General features: G+C 35.6%; 2 protein-coding genes across 3 annotated transcripts in view; one reads left to right on the forward strand and one right to left on the reverse strand.

Moving 5' to 3' along the window:
- LOC126821438 (protein disulfide-isomerase A5) overlaps positions 1 to 15,096 on the forward strand; it is a 51,423-nt gene extending 36,327 nt beyond the window's left edge. The window contains exons 17-27 of the mRNA XM_050549860.2: positions 879 to 1,078; positions 1,512 to 1,713; positions 2,208 to 2,275; positions 3,327 to 3,408; positions 4,083 to 4,095; positions 4,313 to 4,378; positions 4,814 to 4,950; positions 5,764 to 5,926; positions 7,029 to 7,097; positions 13,641 to 13,888; positions 14,886 to 15,096. Coding sequence (XP_050405817.2) covers positions 879 to 1,078; positions 1,512 to 1,713; positions 2,208 to 2,275; positions 3,327 to 3,408; positions 4,083 to 4,095; positions 4,313 to 4,378; positions 4,814 to 4,950; positions 5,764 to 5,926; positions 7,029 to 7,097; positions 13,641 to 13,888; positions 14,886 to 15,046 — 1,409 coding nt within the window. The 3' untranslated portion in view covers positions 15,047 to 15,096. The remainder of the gene's footprint in view (positions 1 to 878; positions 1,079 to 1,511; positions 1,714 to 2,207; positions 2,276 to 3,326; positions 3,409 to 4,082; positions 4,096 to 4,312; positions 4,379 to 4,813; positions 4,951 to 5,763; positions 5,927 to 7,028; positions 7,098 to 13,640; positions 13,889 to 14,885) is intronic.
- Positions 15,097 to 16,344: 1,248 nt separating this feature from the next.
- Positions 16,345 to 19,310, reverse strand: part of LOC130012830 (contactin-like) — a 43,464-nt gene continuing 40,498 nt past the window's right edge. For both annotated transcript variants that reach the window (XM_056100794.1, XM_056100795.1), the window contains exons 23-25: positions 18,636 to 18,751; positions 17,312 to 17,492; positions 16,345 to 16,793 (exon numbers count right to left, since the gene is read on the reverse strand). In XM_056100794.1, coding sequence (XP_055956769.1) covers positions 16,666 to 16,793; positions 17,312 to 17,492; positions 18,636 to 18,751 — 425 coding nt within the window. In that variant the 3' untranslated portion in view covers positions 16,345 to 16,665. The remainder of the gene's footprint in view (positions 16,794 to 17,311; positions 17,493 to 18,635; positions 18,752 to 19,310) is intronic.

Below are 19,310 nucleotides of genomic sequence, written 5' to 3' on the forward strand. Positions count from 1 at the left end.
CACAATATTTATATATATACCAAGCCTTAAATCAGTTTCGCACATTTATAGTCACTAAATAAACGATCATGTTGTACTTAATAAGCTATGACCATTTAACCATCCATAAATATTAAACTGAAAAATGGTGTCGGCCATAACATCCGGGCACTTTTGAGTAAAAAAATAGGTTACGTGCCCTTGTTTTGAAATTATTCTCGCTTAACCAGTCTACCAACCATTCTCCATCTGATTGACAGGCCGGGATAATCAAAACTACTTTATTATGAATCATAACAGAAATCTGGAACAATAAATTGAATTTAGAAACATGCACTTTAGGCAACTCAACAATTGTTTTAAGAACCTTGTAAAAGTGAAATGAAACTACTGCTAGTATCATGTTCTTGCCTAACCTGAGTGTTTCAGAGATATTATTTGTACTTGCCCAAAAGATGCTGCTCCTAACCGTATGGTTAATGATAAAACGAACATAATTTCTAAAGTTGCTGTAATAACCAAAAAGCTAAATATAACTGCGATTCAGAATCGTCAACAATAGATTTTTTACGGCTGTAATAGTTGATAGATGTGTAGAGAATTTCACGTGGGATAGCTATTTATAGATTCATAGACTCTTATGCTGAGTGTTATTGCATCGCGTGGTTAGCCAGAAATCACTTTGAGACAAGCCACTGAAGCGTGCACATTCGCCGTGTAGAGTTCAACTTTCTGTAGGGAAAATTTTCGCTGCACGGGACATCCTACTACTGGTATTTGTGTATTAGGTCAGCAAGAAAATTATAACATTTTGACTTCAAACATTCAATAAGCTCTAATTGATTATCTTTAATTACCGTGTTTGGTCATTTGATATTCTTTTTTTTTTTTTTTTTCAGGGTGTGGTCATTGTAAGAAAGCTAAACCAGAATATATGGCAGCTGCTACTAAACTTAAAGATGATGCTAAAGTGGCTTTTACAGCTGTAGATTGTACAACACAATCAGGCATCTGCTTAGCTCATGATGTTACAGGATATCCTACTTTTAAATATTTTAATTATGGAAAAAATTCACAAAAATATATGGGTGGCCGAGAGGTGGGTACAATCATTGATAAGCTTATATTAATGTTTTCTTCTGTACAGTATTAAGAATTGTCTTAAGCAAGATTTTAACCATTTTATTCTTGACTGATTACCACATTCATATTTTCTGTGGTAAAGGGAGGTAACTCTGTTAAACATTTCCGGTTGATTTCGTAAGTGTCAAATAGGGTCAGTAAATTAATCTAAATAAATAATATTAGATATTTAGCCACCTAATTCTTCAACAAAATAAAATTCTCTCAGATTTTTTTAAAGGATTAAGAACTATATATTTTTTTCATGGCCTAAATAAGTAAAATTCTAATCAGATTTCTGCCACATGCATAAATTAAACGAGTTCAAGACTAAACTTAAAATGATATCAATTTCTGAAAGATAAAAACCCCCACCAAAACCTCATAGAAATTGATTAAATATTTTTCAGGAACCTGATTTCATCAATTTTATGAAAGATCCATTAAATCTTGGTCCTAAAGATAAAGAAGATGATGATAAAAAGAAGGATGAAGTTAAGAATCAGTGGAAGGAATTAGAAGGCTATGAAAATGTACACTACCTCAGCACAGAAAATTTTGATACATTCCTTAAAGAACATAAATCTGTTTTAATTATGTTTTATGCACCCTGTAAGTTCTGCAATGTTTTTTTGTTATTTTTTTAAAAATACTTTTTGAACTTTGTAGATTCTATATGTTAGCTTTAAATTAAACTGAATTTAAAAGAGCTCATTGTGTAATTGTATTGGGTGGACCTGATGTGTTAATTTATCTAGTGTTGGGGCAAGTGTATATAATTAAGTTTTTATTTCTCGAAAGGTGGAAAATGAAATTGGTTATATCTGAAGCTCAACACTGAAAAAATATTCAAAACAGATGTAGCTTATTTTTTTTAAAAAATGACCCAATTCAAAGAGGTCTAGCCAAATTTGTGTGGCAGATAAAAAATTTAATGATTAAAAAAAAATGAACACAAACTATAACATTTCATTACATCCGTGTATTTTAGTGACGTCATGTATCCCAAATAAAAACTGAATGACAAGTCAATTTGTTAGTGGTTTTCTATTTTTACAAACTTGCTGGGAGTGTTTGGCAAGTAATGTTTGTTTTTTATTTTATAGGGTGTGGTCACTGTAAGAATATGAAACCAGCATATGTAGAGGCAGCTACCTTACTTAAGGAACAGAATGTGAGTACTAGGTATCAATTATCTGACAAAATAAATGAAAAGAAAAGGGGGTTTAACGTATCAGTGTTTTGCACCAGTCAGGCTAATGAAGATGGGTATAAGCCATACAGTGTGCCATGATGGACATTTCACCTGTATAGCAGTATTTACATCTACTCATCATTTAATTCTGTCAACATTTATTTTATATGCCAACAAATTGACCTCAATTTGAATAGACGCTTTTCCCTACCAGACCCTCTGTTGTGCTCCACTGTCAAGGTAAAATCAAGGAACTGTCTCGGCCCAAACCAGATGAAGACAAAACTTCCTGGTTTATGAAACAGTGCTCTTATAGTTATGTTGTTCTAAGCCTTATGTAAAGTTACTTATAACTTTGTAGTTGTAACACCTGTTGGGTTTAAAAAATTGTGAGGATGTGTTTCTATTTGTGCCGATGTTGCCATAAATCTGAGATCCAGTCTACATGTTAGCAGTAGAAGATAAATGGAAATATGTATGTTAATCAAAATTCTATTCCCCAGTGCAGTTCTGTTACACAAGTAAACAGAAAAATGATGAATGCCATTCCCAAAATGGCATTGAAGTGTACAAAGATAGGTTTAAACCAAGGATACTTGGCCTGAGCGGAGAAGAATCACAATGATATCTTTAGCCTATTAGTCTATTAATCCGTTATCCATTGGTGGCACATAGAAAATAAACCCATGTTAGTTGACATGGCATTATCTCCCTTTGTTTTCTTTCCTATTTTTAAAAAATATAGGTAGCACTTTCAAGACTGACAAGGAAAGTATACCTAGTCTATCGGATAGTACAAAAAAGACCTGGAAACTGAATAAGAGTAGGCAGAAACACCACTGTCTGGGCAACATTCTGTATATATTGCATTCTGCATGTTACTATTGAAATAAAAATTAACATATTTGGGTCTATAAATAACCTACATATTGTGTTGACAATACATAGACCTCATTCTTTATAAACCAGGTCTTGGAAGAGTCTGAACAATATTTGATAAAATTTGTATTATTATATTGAATATTTTTAGGAAGATGGTGTTTTAGCAGCTGTAGATGCTACAGTAGATAGACAGTTAGCTCAAAGATTTGAAGTTACTGGATTTCCTACATGTAAGTTACATTAGCATTCAATATAGTGTGTTTTGTTCGATTTATATGTTTAACTTGTAAATTTGCTAGAGCTTGTTTAATGTAATTTATTTTATGACCCTCTCAACAATTGTCATATTATATAATTGAGTGCACTGCTTTTTGAATCCAAGGTAGAGAGAGAATATTGTCTATTAATATAAACTGAATTGAAGGGTAGAATACTACTTAATGAAATACATTGCATATGGTCTCCTGCTTTTCGAAGCAAGCATGCTCTATTGAAATTGGTTTGTCTGGCTGTCCTTTCATCTGATCAATGTGCAATTTATGCTTAGATTTATCAGAGATAAGCAATTTGATTTGTTGATGCTTTAAACAAAAACTTTAATTCGTATTGAGTGAGAGTGATGAAACGTGGTGTATAGTTTCACTGCATCAAAACTTTGTTTAAGGTTGAGCCTTTTCTGCTTAAGCTGTGTAGAGATAATCAATTTGATTGCTCGATGATTTACAAAATGAGAAATAGCAAGTACCGGTAAATTATAAGTGTCCTCTATTTCTTTTGGGATTGGATCTGGTATGTGATTAAAAAAGAATGGGATTTTCAACACAGAAAGTTAACCTGTAAAAGGAATTATTTTCTAATATTTTACAATTCTTTTCTTTATTTTTTTCATAATAATACCAAACAGTAAAATATTTTAAGTAAGTGTATTTATTACATTCTATAATAAGTATGTGTTTTGTTGTTATTACATTCTAATTACCACAGTAATCAAATTATTTAAAGTTTGCTTAATCTTTCTTGAGCAACCGAAAATAAAGATGCCAAAAATATTACAAATTCTATACTGTACAAATGTCTGACTTTTTTCAAATAACATTTTCTATTTTTATTTTTTACTTTTCTCTTTATTATTAGAAATGGAGAATATGCCTTTGAAGGGTCATCAAGGTCTAAAGATGGTTTAGTACAATTTATGAAGAAGTAAGTTTTGAAAGTACAATAATTATTCCATAGGTGACATGCAAAAAAGCTTAATCTATATATATGCCTCTTATGTCTGCTCTTGCACTGAAGTATATTGTTGTCACTAGTAAGAAATCCTGGTCTATTAAAATATGAAATTTATTTTACACCCAAACAATTTTTTTTCTGTTAACAATTTTTTGGGGCCTGATTTCAGTCCAGTCAGCCACCCCCTTTAATTTGCCACTGTGTGGATGCTCTGCACAATATAGTTTTTGTCTGAATTTTATACACACACATGACCGATAAAAGACACACCACACAGGTTTGTGAAGTCTGGGAAGAGTTTTGATATGGAAATGGTTTAATGTCAGTAACTTGAGAATGAGCTGTAATGAGGACATAGTTCTATACATTTATTATGATTTTAGTTTGAATACTTGTTTATTTCAGTCCTAAAGCCCCAACCCCACCACCAGTAGAAAAAGAATGGAGTGATGAGAAATCAGAAATAGCACATTTAACAGATACAACATTTTCTCAATTTTTACTAGAAAATGAACAAGTTTTAGTTATGTTTTATGCACCATGTAAGTTATGCACCATGTTGCTATCTAATAAAGAAAACTATCAAGAGTTTTATACACAATTTTTATGAAGAAGCCTATTGATTTTAAACATTTTACAATAATTACTATCAAGAAATTTCTTTTGGGATATGGGTTTTGATTGGAGTAAGGGTGAAACTTTGTCATTAAACACAGCTATAATATCTGGCAATGTTTGGTTATATATCTTCTGCTGGAAGATATGTAAGATTTTGTGAAGTTGGAATACGGTGTTAAAACAAACAAGCTAAATCTGTCCGGTAATCAGTGAAATGAACTGGCTGCTATGTACCAATGCTGTTGTTAACCCCTTAACTGTGTAATTAATTTGACTTAAACTACCCCCTATTGCGTAATTAATTTGACGAAAACGTCATTTTTGGGCCTATTTTTTTCTAAATACAAATTTGAGTGGTCTTAAACCATAATAAAACTAACAGTAAAAAGAGTTGTCTCCCTTCAATTACATTTCCTCGACCAGGCGTATTATTACGTCTTCCACATGGTAAGATTGTGTTCGAAGAATAGGTTCGGGAAAATACCTCCAGGGCGTTATATTACGTCCTACACACGGTGAGTGGCAGTTGTCCAGGACGTTATATAACGTCCTACGCAGTTAAGGGGTTAAAGTCTATACTGAAATAGTAGCTCCTTTTCTCCATTCTTCCCTAATTCCCTAACTTGTAAGGAGTAAATGGTAAACAAAAAAGTTAACCCAGTCATATAAATATATGTTAAACACTGTTTAATTTTCTTGATCTGGTTTTTTTTAGTAGAAAATGTTGTCTATTTTAGGGTGTGGTCATTGTAAAAGTATGAAACCAGTGTATAAATCAGCAGCTGATGTTTTAAAGAAAGATTTACCGACTTCTAGATTAGCAGCTGTAGATGCTACTAAATATCCTGAAATAGCTAAACAATTTGAGGTCAAAGGTTATCCAACACTCAAATATTTTGTGTAAGTATACAAAAACTCTTAATATCTGCTGTAACCAAATTACTGAGAATTCGCTCATTTGCTATGCAATGGCTCGACTTTCCACAGCAGCCAGTGTCCTAAGCTTGATGTCATAGACTCTAGAATTTACTTTTAAATGGCTGTTGATGGTTAAATGATGTTGGAAAACAAATCAAATCACATGATCATTGTGGTGTTTTTTTACAAGAAGCTGGGCACAAAATAATGCCTTTATGAGTGGCCACCAAGGTAGAACTTTATCATCTACTGGTTGGTTTCAAAGAACCAAAACAGATGAGTAAGGTCGAAGTAAAGTATTTAATTGGGTTGATCTGATATTTTATTTTTATTTAGTTTAAATTTTGGCTTACTTTAATTGGTGCTATACAAACATTGTCATTTCACAAAATAAATCAACCCACAACATCTACTGAAATAGACCAGTGGTTCTTTAACCTTTTTTTTGCCAACGCCACACCTTGGAACACGTGAAAAAAATGAGTAAGGTCGAAGTAAAGTATTTAATTGGGTTGATCTGATGTTTTATTTTTATTTAGTTTAAATTTTGGCTTATTTTAATTAATGCTATACAAACATTGTCATTTCACAAAATAAATCAACCCACAACATCTACTGAAATAGACCAGTGGTTCTTTAACCTTTTTTTTGCCAACGGCACACCTTGGAACACATGAAAAAAATGTGGCACACCTGGCTAAATATATATGAAAAATATTTGAATTTTGCAAAATAAAAACATGGCAAGTCAGGCGGCATACAACTGTAGTGTAGACAGACAAGTCATAGAGACATAGAATAACTCAAACTAAATAAAGTAAAAACACAGCTATGAACTTATCAGTAGACACCAGTGAATACTCAATTGGGATCACTTGTTTTTCGCATTTTCTTAGTGTGCCATTCAAAATTTCACGGCACACCTAGTAAGATCTAGCGGCACACTTGTTGAGAATCACTGAAATAGACGATGTATTTTTCACCCGAATCAGAATAGTCTGGCCATTATAAATATGAAAGCAGTTTCTGTACATTAATATTTGTTAGATTTAGTATTTATTCACTGATTATTTTATATTTATAGAAAAGGTATTGAAAAAATGACATATTCTGCTGGAAGAACAGAGAAAGCCATTGTAGATTTTATGAAAAAGTGAGTTGTTTTTAAATTATTGTTGAGAATGTATGTTCAATGATAATTTTGGTCTTAATTCTAATCAATTCAAAATTCCTGATTTGGAAGACATAATTGTAAAAAATATAAAAAAAAGATGTAAATGCGGCAATAAGATAGAAAGAATTGTAATAGCACTATTAGTCTGGTCGGGATAGAAAATTTGTGGGAAGAAATTCCTACCCAAATGATTTCTTCATTTTCTGAAACAACTATGTCCCTAGTGTTCCAGAAAAATTTTCCCCGCCGATCGGAGTTGAGCAAAATTTTTTACACCATATTGAAATTTTGACCCCCTGGGTCAACATAATGAAACTGAAAACCATTTATTACTTCAAAAATATCAATTTTACAGCCTAGAAATGTATTATCAACATATAGGAAAGTGATACCAAGGAATCCAGAAATGGCGTCAAAAATAACGTACGACGTCACCGTGACGCCAGAATACAAAATGGCGGAACTATGACGTCACTTTGATGTCCAAAATTCAAAATGGCGGAGACGTGTTGTGAATAAAGCAACAACAGCAAACAGATAGACAAGAGGAACATTCTGGACACCATAAAATATTCATTCGGATCATCATCAATAAAATCATCAAAATATTCTTCAGTTCTGATTTGTTCTACCCCGTGCCAAATTCATCTTCTAAATCAATGCTGATTTGTTCGCTATTCAGACAACCCTCCCCGTGGCATCCTCCACACGCTTCAACACATTTCAAACCATTCTGAATACAAGAACATGACGAGCATTGGTTTTTCAACGATTTACATTTACACCGGATGAAATTCAGAACGTTGTCTGGTGCTGATGGAAGAATCGTCGCGATGGGAACGTATCTATGCTCTATCACTTGCCAACCCCAATTCACAGGATCGACGCCATCGTCTAGTTCATCCCAAATTCTAACCTGAACATGAACGCGGTGAGCATGCTGCTCGGCCGCGGCAGCTGTTGGAGGAAGTCTATTGATTTGAATGGAAATTTTTTCAGCGATCATAGCTTTGTAACTTAGGTACCGGACTTTAGTCAGAGATATCTCATTTTTGTGACCATACATTACACAGAATAACCTTTCTCCAGCTTCAGATACTTCGGACTGGGAACTTCCAGGTGAAGCTATTGTCTTGCTAGCTTCTCGAAAGATGTCACTGTTCGTATGTTTAAGAAGTCCCAATTTACCGAATCCGAAACAACCAGAAGTGGTATCACACCCAGACCAGGCGTGAATGAACAATAAATTGTCTAATACAGTTTTATCCATTGCGCTGCAGACTGATTTTATGTCATAGGTGTTCCGCTTTTTGTCCAAGTGGCGAAGATGAATTGTCGCCATTTCTGCTTTCGCGTGGTGCAGTAATAAGACCAAAATATCTGTGTCATTGGCAACTACCGTAACAGGTTGACAATTTCTAGCGTAGTCAATACACGTCTTAGTAATAGTGACATCTGCATCACCATTGCACCATTTTGTCGGGACTCCATGGGATTCAAGATCGTTGACTACCTGATTGATTAGACGGATTTTGTTTTCAGTGTTGGCCAGAAACTGGGCTTGACTATAGATAACTGTGGTGTCCGATTTCAGAGAAATGTCACTGCTCCTATATTTAGACGTAGCAGCTCGGCGCTCGTGCTCATGATCCTTAATATTTGGTTCATAGCCGTCGAACACGACGATTGGCGAGGGAAATCTTTTTACAAATGACCGATAGTTTTCTAAGATGTTGGAGATATTCGTACCCTTATTCCACCTTACAAAATTAATTAGCAGACCTCCATCAATGACAGTTATTTCATTGGTGAGCGAAGTGTTCGAAACGGGTGAAACGTTCTTGAGCAAATGCTGAGCAAGATCGGACTTGGTTACATGTCGCATGAAAGCTCCTGCAAACAGTGAGGACGGGAAGGCACTCAACTCATATTTGAAGAACTGTTGAATATCTGTATCTGTCCGCTGTGCCACCGTAATACATCTTTGAAAAAGAACTTCTGGTTGCACTCGCACTGTCTTGCCTTGAACTTTAACACCTGGCTTCAGGTCATCCAGAGTCTTCACGACACTAGATCGTCGGATCTTTGCTTCCGAAAAAATAACGTTGTTAAGAGATTCTTGGATCTTGTATCCGATAGTTACGGCGTCATCACAATTTATCCCGTCCCCGGATTGGGACGTCAACCCAGTCGAGAGTGACCGCAAGTCGGAGACTTCGCAATCGAACGGATTGTTTGTATCAAACCAATCGATCAATTTAATTAGATGATCGGTGTCTGTTCCTCGACGCGAAATACCACATTCAACATGCTGTTCAGATGTGTGTAGGTCTTTACCGGTCAAATTTGACATGGCCATGTGCATCGCGATTATAAAAGGTTTACAATAGACGAATTGTTGTCTCACACTTTCAGTGAACCCGCGACCATGAGTCAGTCCACTGCGAATTTTCATCGATCGCATGGCGGTTTGTTCAATACAGAGATCGTTTGGTAAGCCATTGAACGGATGACCCGACCGTTGTATTACATGCATACCTTTTTGCGCGTAGAGTTCATGTAAATTTGGATGAGTGTGGGGAAGTTCACGCATTTGCTGCAGATATAGTCGAGCAGACTTGGCATAATGCCCATGTCCCGCTGCAGCGAACAATGGAAGAAGTTCATTCGTGATGTTGAGATGCCCATCCCAAAATTTAAGTCTGTCACAAGCTATGAAATATTCAACAGTTTTGATTTGCTCTAAAAAGTTTATCCATAGTTTACAAGTTCTAGACTTACTTTTCAAGTTGTCTTTCAGCAAAGATAGTTTGACGTCCAAACCACATCGGTGGATGGCATCTACAATGTCTTCAAGTTTACATTCCTCGAGCATAAGGCATTTTTTTGTGAATTCTAGGAGCTCTTCTTCGGAAAAGATTGGTTCCATCATTGATATCAATTTGTAGGATAATGCGGCGTCCAACAAATGGAGAGCCCGGATCGCTCTAGCTATTGCTTTCCCACTTATAATCTGTGGTATGCTGTTTTCTGCATATACTACCTTCAAGGCATCTTCCACACCCGAACCTTTCATAAAATGGAACAAACTTCCAATTGCACTCATTAGCATATGGAATTGGCCCATTCTAACACAAACATTATTGATGCATTTGGATAAAGTGATTTCGACCGCCTTGATATATAACGGTTGGTCAAATGTAACAGAAGTAGAATCGACGGCCGACTTGCTCACCTCTTTGGATATGTAACTGAGGCAAGAGAATAGTGTTGTTTCATCGCTGGGGTTCAAGTCTATCAACGGTAAGATTGCAATGCTATCAAGGTCAGTTTCATCAGTACCTTTGAATATGTAAGTCATAAAACCAGACCAATTTAACCACGATTCATTTGATTCCCGACAACGAATGAACAAAGTTGAAGACCAAATGATGTTGGAATAATAAATCCACGGCATCTCGACATAAGGGACTTGCAGCTGAACTAATGGTTTCAATTTGACCCCACTTAGTGCAGGTGGTCCTGACTCCTAGTTGTACGTAATTCAAAATGGGTATACCTCTATTTTCTGTGATCTCGGAAACTTTTACCCTGGCACGTCGTCGAACTGACTTGTTATCATATCGTTTTAGCCTCTGTTTTGTGGCGCATATAATAGCAAGGCCGTGAAATGTCCCTTTACCATCTATGGTTTTAATATTGGCGTCAGCGTTGTCAGCAACAAAACTAACAGGTGTTGACTTTTCTATTGAAAAGTTATTGATATCAGCATCTTGCACCAGCGAGTTTTTGAAAAGTTGAATCTCATCATACGATGTGCAAAACCCCAATGACCATAGTTCTTCTATCATCCACTTTGAACCGATCATATGATCTGTTTCAAGACCAAGACCAAACAGCAATGGAGCAATCACCGACCGAGGCCTAGTGGCTTGAGTTAGGGCTTGGCCGATTGCCGCAGATTTCAGGGTCTCTCCAATCAGCTCTTTCAAAAATACACGCATACTGTTCACTAGAAACGATTGACAAGTGTCAACATCTTTAACATCGTTTTGGTTAGGATAAGTTTCTTTTTCATAATGTCGTTCCTTTATCTCTGCTTTGATGAGTCGCGCAGCCGTTTTCATGATTCTACGTGATTCAGACTCTACATCATTTTCTTGATTTTCACACCATGACTGGTTAACTATGTAACCCGCCATATTTTTAAAACACACAACGTCTTTTCTCGTCCCACATGCTTGAGCGAAGAATATATGATCCCCGTACCGTTGTTTTAGCCTTTCTCTCATCCACTTTTCAGAACATACGTTGTCAGGATCACCACTCAAATCAATCATTTTTTCATAGAGTTCTGTAAGTGAGTAAGGTTCAACTTCTTTTTCCAACCAATCACATAATAGCTCAAAATTAACAGCATGGGTTTTATTAACTGGACGTCCGGGTACGTCTGAAACGGGGATTTCTGACAATTTAAATTCATGGTAGCATCGCTTATGATAGCGGCTGTTTGGAGAAACTAAATCATTGCATGACAATAATCGCGGTTTAACATCCTCGGTCCATCGATGGGCTTTTGCATCACAGTCTCTAAGAAGTGATTGCTTCAATTCCAGGGTTCGCACAATCACGATGGGGTCGCGATTTGGGTTTTTTGTGTCTTGTATGGCTGGGGCTGAGCAGAATAGGCAGTGTATATTCCAATCAAACGTGGACAAACTCGATCGTAATTTCTTCGCGGTATCATCATCACCCGAACATCCGGCATCATTCGCCCGTTTGCGATAATTCTCATTGATATTTCTACGACAATATTCATGAATATAGCATAAATCTACCTGTTGGAATTTCCATTTCAAGTTTTTATGCACATGAGCCTCGCATGATTTCATCAACGTTTCTCGTCCAGTTTTGCCGACTTTGGTCAAATGTCCATTTTTCACACCTTCCCCGCATTCGATACAAACTCTGTCAATGGTCGGAAGCAATGTCTGAGCCATTAATGACCTCGACGATGAACCAGCAATTTGTTGAGAAGTCGTAAACGTGCCTCGTGCGTAAAACTACTTTCAGTTTGATCCACGGCCAGCTTCAGGGCTGGATACAAGTCAGACCAGCTTCAGGGTTGGATACAAGTCAGAATAAGCAGAGTGGCTAGTTAGAATAAGAAATTACAACTTGCGTATATTTGACAAAGGAGAAAAGAATTCTGACGTCACAGTGACGTAATAGTTCCGCCATTTTGTATTCTGGCGTCACGGTGACGTCGCGCGTTACTTTTGGCGTCATTTCTGGATTCCTTGGTATCACTTTCCTATATGTTGATAATACATTTCTAGGCTGTAAAATTGATATTTTTGAAGTTATAAATGGTTTTCATTTTCATTATGTTGGCCTAGGGGGTCAAAAGTTCAAAGTGCTGTAAAAAATTTTGCTCAACTCCGATCGGCGGGGAAAATTTTTCTGGAACACTAGGGACATAGTTGTTTCAGAAAATGAAGAAATCATTTGGGTAGGAATTTCTTCCCACTAAGCTGGATTTGTCACCTTCTCCAACCAGCCTATATGATAGGGTGACCCATGTACTCACAGAAATACAGTCCACCGCTGATAGTTCGAGACTACCACTGAAGCGTGCACATTCGCCGTGCCGAGACCAACTTTCTGACAGTATGATACTATAAATAGCCATGGCACGTGCAATTCTCTACAAATCTATCAACTATTACAGCCGTAAAAAATTTATTGTTGACGATTTTGAATAGCAGTAAAATTAAGCGTCTTGGTTATTACAGCAGATTTAGAAATTACGTTCGTTTCATTTTTTAAATCGCTTTATCATTAACTGTACCGTTAAGAGCGGCATCTTTTGGTTTAGTACAAATAATATCTCTGAATCACTCGGGTTAGACAGGAACATGATACTAGCAGTAGTTTCATTTTACTTTTACAAGCTTCTTAAAACGATTGTTGAGCTACCTAACGATTGTTGAGCTACCTAACGTGCTTATTTCTAAATTCAATTTCTTGTTCTAGCTTTCTGTTATGTTTCGTAAAAAAGTAGTCTTGATTATCCCGACCTGTCAATCAGACGTAGAATGGTCGATAGACTGGTTAAGCGAGACTAATTTCAAAACAAGGGCACGTAACCTATCTTTTACTCAAAAGTGTCTGGATGTTATGGACGACTCTTGGAACCAGTTTTCAGTCTATTATTTATACATGATTAATGGTCATAGCTTATTAAGTACAACATGATCGTTTATGTAGTGACTATAATTGTGTGAAACTGATTTGAGGCTTGGCATATATATAAATATTGTGGCGTAATTGTCGAGATATATGGAGATATTTATTTATGGTGGGTCACCCTAACTATGATAAGTAATTCAGGCATACAATGATCGAAGGATATTATAGAAAAAGGGGATCTTGAGACACCTTGCATTCTGTAAATAAATGTAGAAGCTTGTTATAATTTGACATGGAAATTATAAACTGTTGTGTTTATGTATTTTTCAGTCCTAAAGCCCCACCACCACCTCCTCCACCAGAACCAGAATGGAGTACTATAAAAAGTGGTGTTAATCATTTAACAGATGAAAATTTTGGAGATTTTATAAAGAACCATTATTCGGTATTGGTGATGTTTTATGCTCCCTGGTGTGGCCATTGTAAGAAAGCTAAACCAGATTACCAAGCTGCAGCAGATAAATATATAAAAAGTGAAACCAAAAAATTAGCTGCTGTTGATTGTACAAAAAATAAAGGTATATTTATATTCAACTATACAGTGATTATGCATGCAAATAAAGATAATTAAGAATGGGGGTTCTGATTAACAAAAAACATTTATGAGGGGTAGTTGGCCAAGTGGTCTAATGTGCTACACTGTGGATTATAAGGTCTGTCCTCTATTCAAGGTCATGTTTGGACCATACATGTTAATCTAGTAATGACCTAGTTATGTTGAGTTGACACTAAACCTCATTTCCTTCCTTATCAGTTTGGTAATAGTAATAACTTATTAACACACATTTATCTCATTGGGTTGATTTGATATTGAATGACCCAAAAGTGCATAGATTTCTTTGGTCTTGAATATTAAAGATACATTCCTGTGTACAAACTGGGTGATTTGATGATATATTTGGCCGAAAAACATATTAATTTATTATAAATTTGCTTCAAATCCTTCTCAAAACATTGTAATTGTCAAGGAATACCCTTGTAAATTATTGATCAGAAGAAGTCATGTTTGTGTCACGTGACTTACGGGTGCGAAGTCGAAGGAGAATTCATTGCATACACAAGATGATGTTGTCTTTAATCGCTGACTATTTATTAAAATTATCAAATCCTAATTAAATTCTTGAATTATCCACTGCCTGCGTCTTTTTCCGTGATTTTTATCTCAGAAAGTGTTGTACGTCTAACTCTTCATAAAGTTTATCAAGATGTACATCAAGCGCTCAATCTCCGCATGCAACCTTTGTTGTCACGTGTGCAGATATTCCTAATCGTCGGGCTGTTGATTAGGGGAACCCTGACATTTTTGTCCTGTATACACTCCATGAGTGTTTTTCAGGAATCTAGTATTTTTCTAGTAAGATTGGATATCTCTACTTTCCATATACACCAAATTTGCCATACTTTTATTGGAAATAACCACCCGATAAATACTTTTCTGGGAACCGATCTTTAAGCTATTGTATATTTTATGAACCTCTAAATTCTCATGAAGATTATATTTGTCTATGTTTTCAGATATTTGTAAGAAAGAGGAAGTTAAAGGGTACCCAACGATTAAATTTTACAAGGGGGGTAAATTTAAAGAAATGTTTTCGGGATCACGTACAAAAGATGGTTTTATAGATTTTATAGAAAAATCTGGTAGCAGAGAAAAAGATCCTAAAGAAGAATTATAGAATATATTTAAATTGTATATTTAGAATAATAAATATTTTAATTATTATAATATTTCAGTTTATTATTTTGTTCAGGGGGGTTGAATGGGCGAATGGTTAGCATGTGTGTGCTGTATCATAAGGTCTGTCATTGTGTTAACTGGCATGGTTTCAATTCCCCGGTTCTACTTGACAAGGGGTAGGGTCACCTGTCCAACCTCGTGGGTTTTCTCTGGGTCCTCTTGACTGCTAAAGACCCCTACACACAAGCAAATTATTGAAATAAATTGAACCATATGTTAATCATAAAATGACCTAGTTTGTGTCGATTTCTCTCTTGCTCTCTTATTTTGTTCATGTTAAGGAAGTCATTCAATTTTACATCTTTTAGGATAGAAAAGAAAACAAGATCTTGGATTCTGATTTGTAGCATGTGCAGGAACATGGATTGCTATAGGATATCTTTTGATGGTATATTCTCAAAATTGAGGCATTAGTCTTGAAATTGAGATTCCTAGACCTACAATCCTAGAATTGTCTCCGATATAGCACTAAGAATTTAGTCATTTTAATCTTGTTACATGGTTAATGGCCAAAAAAATAAACACATTTAACACACTGTAGGATTCAGACATAATTGCTTCAACAAATTGTTTTGTACTGGACTGATAAAAATAACGTTTTATGTACCTGTGCCAGATTGTATAATATAATAATTGGATGTGCATACTAGATTATAAATACTGCAGAAATTAAGTCATGAATACTGATTAAAGTTACAATTTCATATTTTCTTAGAAAGTCAAAACATAATTATTTCTATGTCTTTTGCTCAATAGGTTGTCAACTCACTATTATACGATCATAGGTGTCATTCTCACACTTAAAACTCATTTACACCGGAAATAATAACACAATTACCTCCCTTGTTTTCTATTCTCCACCATGGAGTAAAAGATGAAAATGATATTTTTGCCATTTTAAAAATATAACTTAAAAAAATGAAATTGCAACTTTAATCCATTGAGACAGTTTATCTTGCAACCAGTTTACAACCATGTTGATTGTACAAAAAATAAAGGAAGAGAGCTGGCTAGCCAATCAGACGGTCCGAATTCGATTCCCGGGGTTTGTCAGTGGTGCATGATGGAGAACCTGTGACAGTTGGAATTCCAGTTAGAGTAAAATGTAACCCCACTGTCCTGCAACATTTCCCTCATAGCACATGCACACTGTCTGGGGTATAACCATCTTCATTATTCCAGTTGGTGCAGAAAAGTAGGACCGTACACCATATTCATTTCCCCAGGGAAAGATGCTTTTTTAAAATTCTTAAATGCTAAGCAATTTATTTATTTCTATAGTACATGTTATTATATTGTTATGGAATGTACTTAAAATTTTACACAAATGAAATGAGCTATGTACAAATTATTTTTTCCTATAAAAATCATTCAGCTAAAAGAAAAGCTTGGCACAAACATAAAATACATGTAAAAAAAAAATTAGTCATTAAAATATTATTTCAATTCAAAACACATAATGGTAATAGTATTCTTTAAATAATATCACTGTTCTCTAAAACGAAACGTGAACCCTAAAACATCAAAGATGGGCACAACACTAAATTATAAGTACAGTTAATTAAGAAGAAATAAGCACAATAATGATGATATTAGCAAATAGATTGTTGAAGTGAGTTTCGAACCTTTAGCTAAGAAACCTTGAATGTTTTCTGCCATAAGAGCATCTAGATGAATTTGTCCACCTGAAATATAGAGAATAAATGATATGAGATGCAGATTTAATATAAACTATAAAAAAAATTAAAAAATGAAGGCTTATATAGATAGGTTGTAATTCTGTAGACAACTCAGCCAGGCCAAAAATAATCCTTACACTGTTTCACCATACTGGCACAAGCCAGAGTCTGAGGTAATTAGAATTAGTATCAACGGTCCTCCCCCACCCCCCTCTGTGAATGGCAAGGGGATGTACCCACTAATGAGGTGTCTCATATTGAAACTGGCCAGTAGCGCTATATACATGAATTGTAAGGTTGTACATGACAACATGCATGCGATCTTTATTATTAGCCAAAATTATATAACTAAGCCTAAAGTAACCATACAGATCCTCACTTTGACCAATTGCTGACCATGATTTATCTCAATCAACCCAAAAGGTAATGTTAAGATTAAGCCATGGTATATTACTGCAACATGAAAAATCTCAAAAATAGGAATATTGCAGTGATTAAAGTTCATGATTATAATTTGTTATTACCTAGTGTAAAATATAATGTAGGTGATTTTTTGCCTTCACCAGCAGCACTGATACCACCCACTCTAAGAGCATATACAACATCTGCTTCTAAATCTTCTAATACAGCCTGAGTATCTTTTAAACCATCTGTATCATATGACTCGCCTGTTAAAGAATCTTCTGTAGCTGGCCAATAATAAACCTGTAATAGTACATAGAGTAATGTTTTAATGACAAGAACTTGTGAAGTAATAAAGGAAGAGTTCTTAAAGGACAATATTGGTGCCAGTCATTATCACATATGTGATAGAGCTGGTTAAACACATTCCAAATATATTTTTAACACAGAGATCATTGCTACGATAGCTGAGTAATAAAGGTGACAAACGCCAAAGGAAAACACGAGTCGCTGCTCTATATAACTGACTGAAGCGACGAGTGACAACAGATACACGGCCGAATTTCTACTCACTTATAATTCCTTCCAAGACCAAAAGTTGTTATATGGGACTGTAAGAGGATATCTGACAATTCAATAAAGTAATTGAATGTCATTAGATAAGAGAACACGAGAAAAATAGAAATAGTCTGTACATTTCCTTGTTTATATTCATTCTATACCTTATAAAAACATGGTAATGCACGGACTTTTTCTGTTTTTATTACGTGTTCTCTTATCTAGTGGCAGTCAATTCTTTTTATGAATTGTCAGATATCCTCTCGCAGTCTCACACAACAACTTTTGGTCTTCGAAGGAATTATTAGTGAGCAGAAATTCGGCCGTGTATATGTTATCACTCGTCGCTTCAGTCAGTTATATAGAGCGGTGACTCGTGTTTTCCTTTGGCGTTCGTCACTTCCGATACGGGAAACCTATATTACTCAGCTATCGTAGCAATGATCTCTGTGTTAAAAGTATATTTGGAATGTGTTTAACCAGCTCTAACACATATGTGATAATGACTGGCACCAATATTGTCCTTTAATATCAGTGTTGTGATTGTTCCTCATCATCTTAAAATTGCTCAAATCTTTTGATGCGATACAGGCCAGAGTTCTTGATGGAATTTTGTTCAAATGGATTGGACTGTTTTAGTACCACATAGCTTCATTGACTACCAGTTAGATAATTAAGTAAATCCCAATGGCGTGCAGAGGTTAGGTTACACCCGGGGCCAACTGCTTGGTAGTATGCCCCCCTCCCCCCACGAGTAGGCCCTATGGGGCTAGTACAGGGAAATGGGAGCAAGAAAGAAATTTAAATATTTAAATTTCCTCTTTTGCCTCTTTGCCCAACTCCCTACACGCCTTGTTAAATGCTGCAAAAAAACAGTAATTGACTTACTCTATAGCCGTTAATTAAAGCTTCATCATATGTAGTTGTAATACCTCTCCACCATACACGACAACTATTAGCTCCATGTGAAAACACACGTACTTCTTCTGGATACGAATTGGTCGCTGTATTAATAGGCAATATAAAAAATTATGGTAAAAACATGGTAGCACTAGAGGTCATTAGAAGTGAGGAAACCAAAATGACTATACACTGTTTCTTGTCTGGTCCTCCATCCTGAACCACTTGGCTAACATATTGGACTAGTTCTTGACAAAATACTCTCAGACTGATCGTGAACTTCACCAGTGAGTCGACCAGTCAACAATCAGATTAAAATACAGATCTATATTTCATCTCGTTTTTTATACTTTCGATGGATCCACATGAAGATCTAAACAGTTGTAATGGGAGGTTGCGTCAGGGGTCATACGAGCGTCTTTTGACCCTATGATGTCAGACATTTGATTAACCAATCAGTATTGATGTTTCTAGTATGATACCCACAGTTCTGTTCACCTAATGTCAAGAACTTGCCGTAACAGATTGTTTCATTGGCTATATCACTCTCATTCTGAAGGCTATCTAATCTAACCACTGCCCTGGGTCTTGCCACAGTAACTGATCTTCATGATATCTTTCTCCTTAATTGACCGATCGCAGCTATCAACTTTTCCATATCGT

Source organism: Patella vulgata, chromosome 5, assembly GCF_932274485.2.
Source record: "Patella vulgata chromosome 5, xgPatVulg1.2, whole genome shotgun sequence".
NCBI classification, from domain to species: domain Eukaryota; kingdom Metazoa; phylum Mollusca; class Gastropoda; family Patellidae; genus Patella; species Patella vulgata.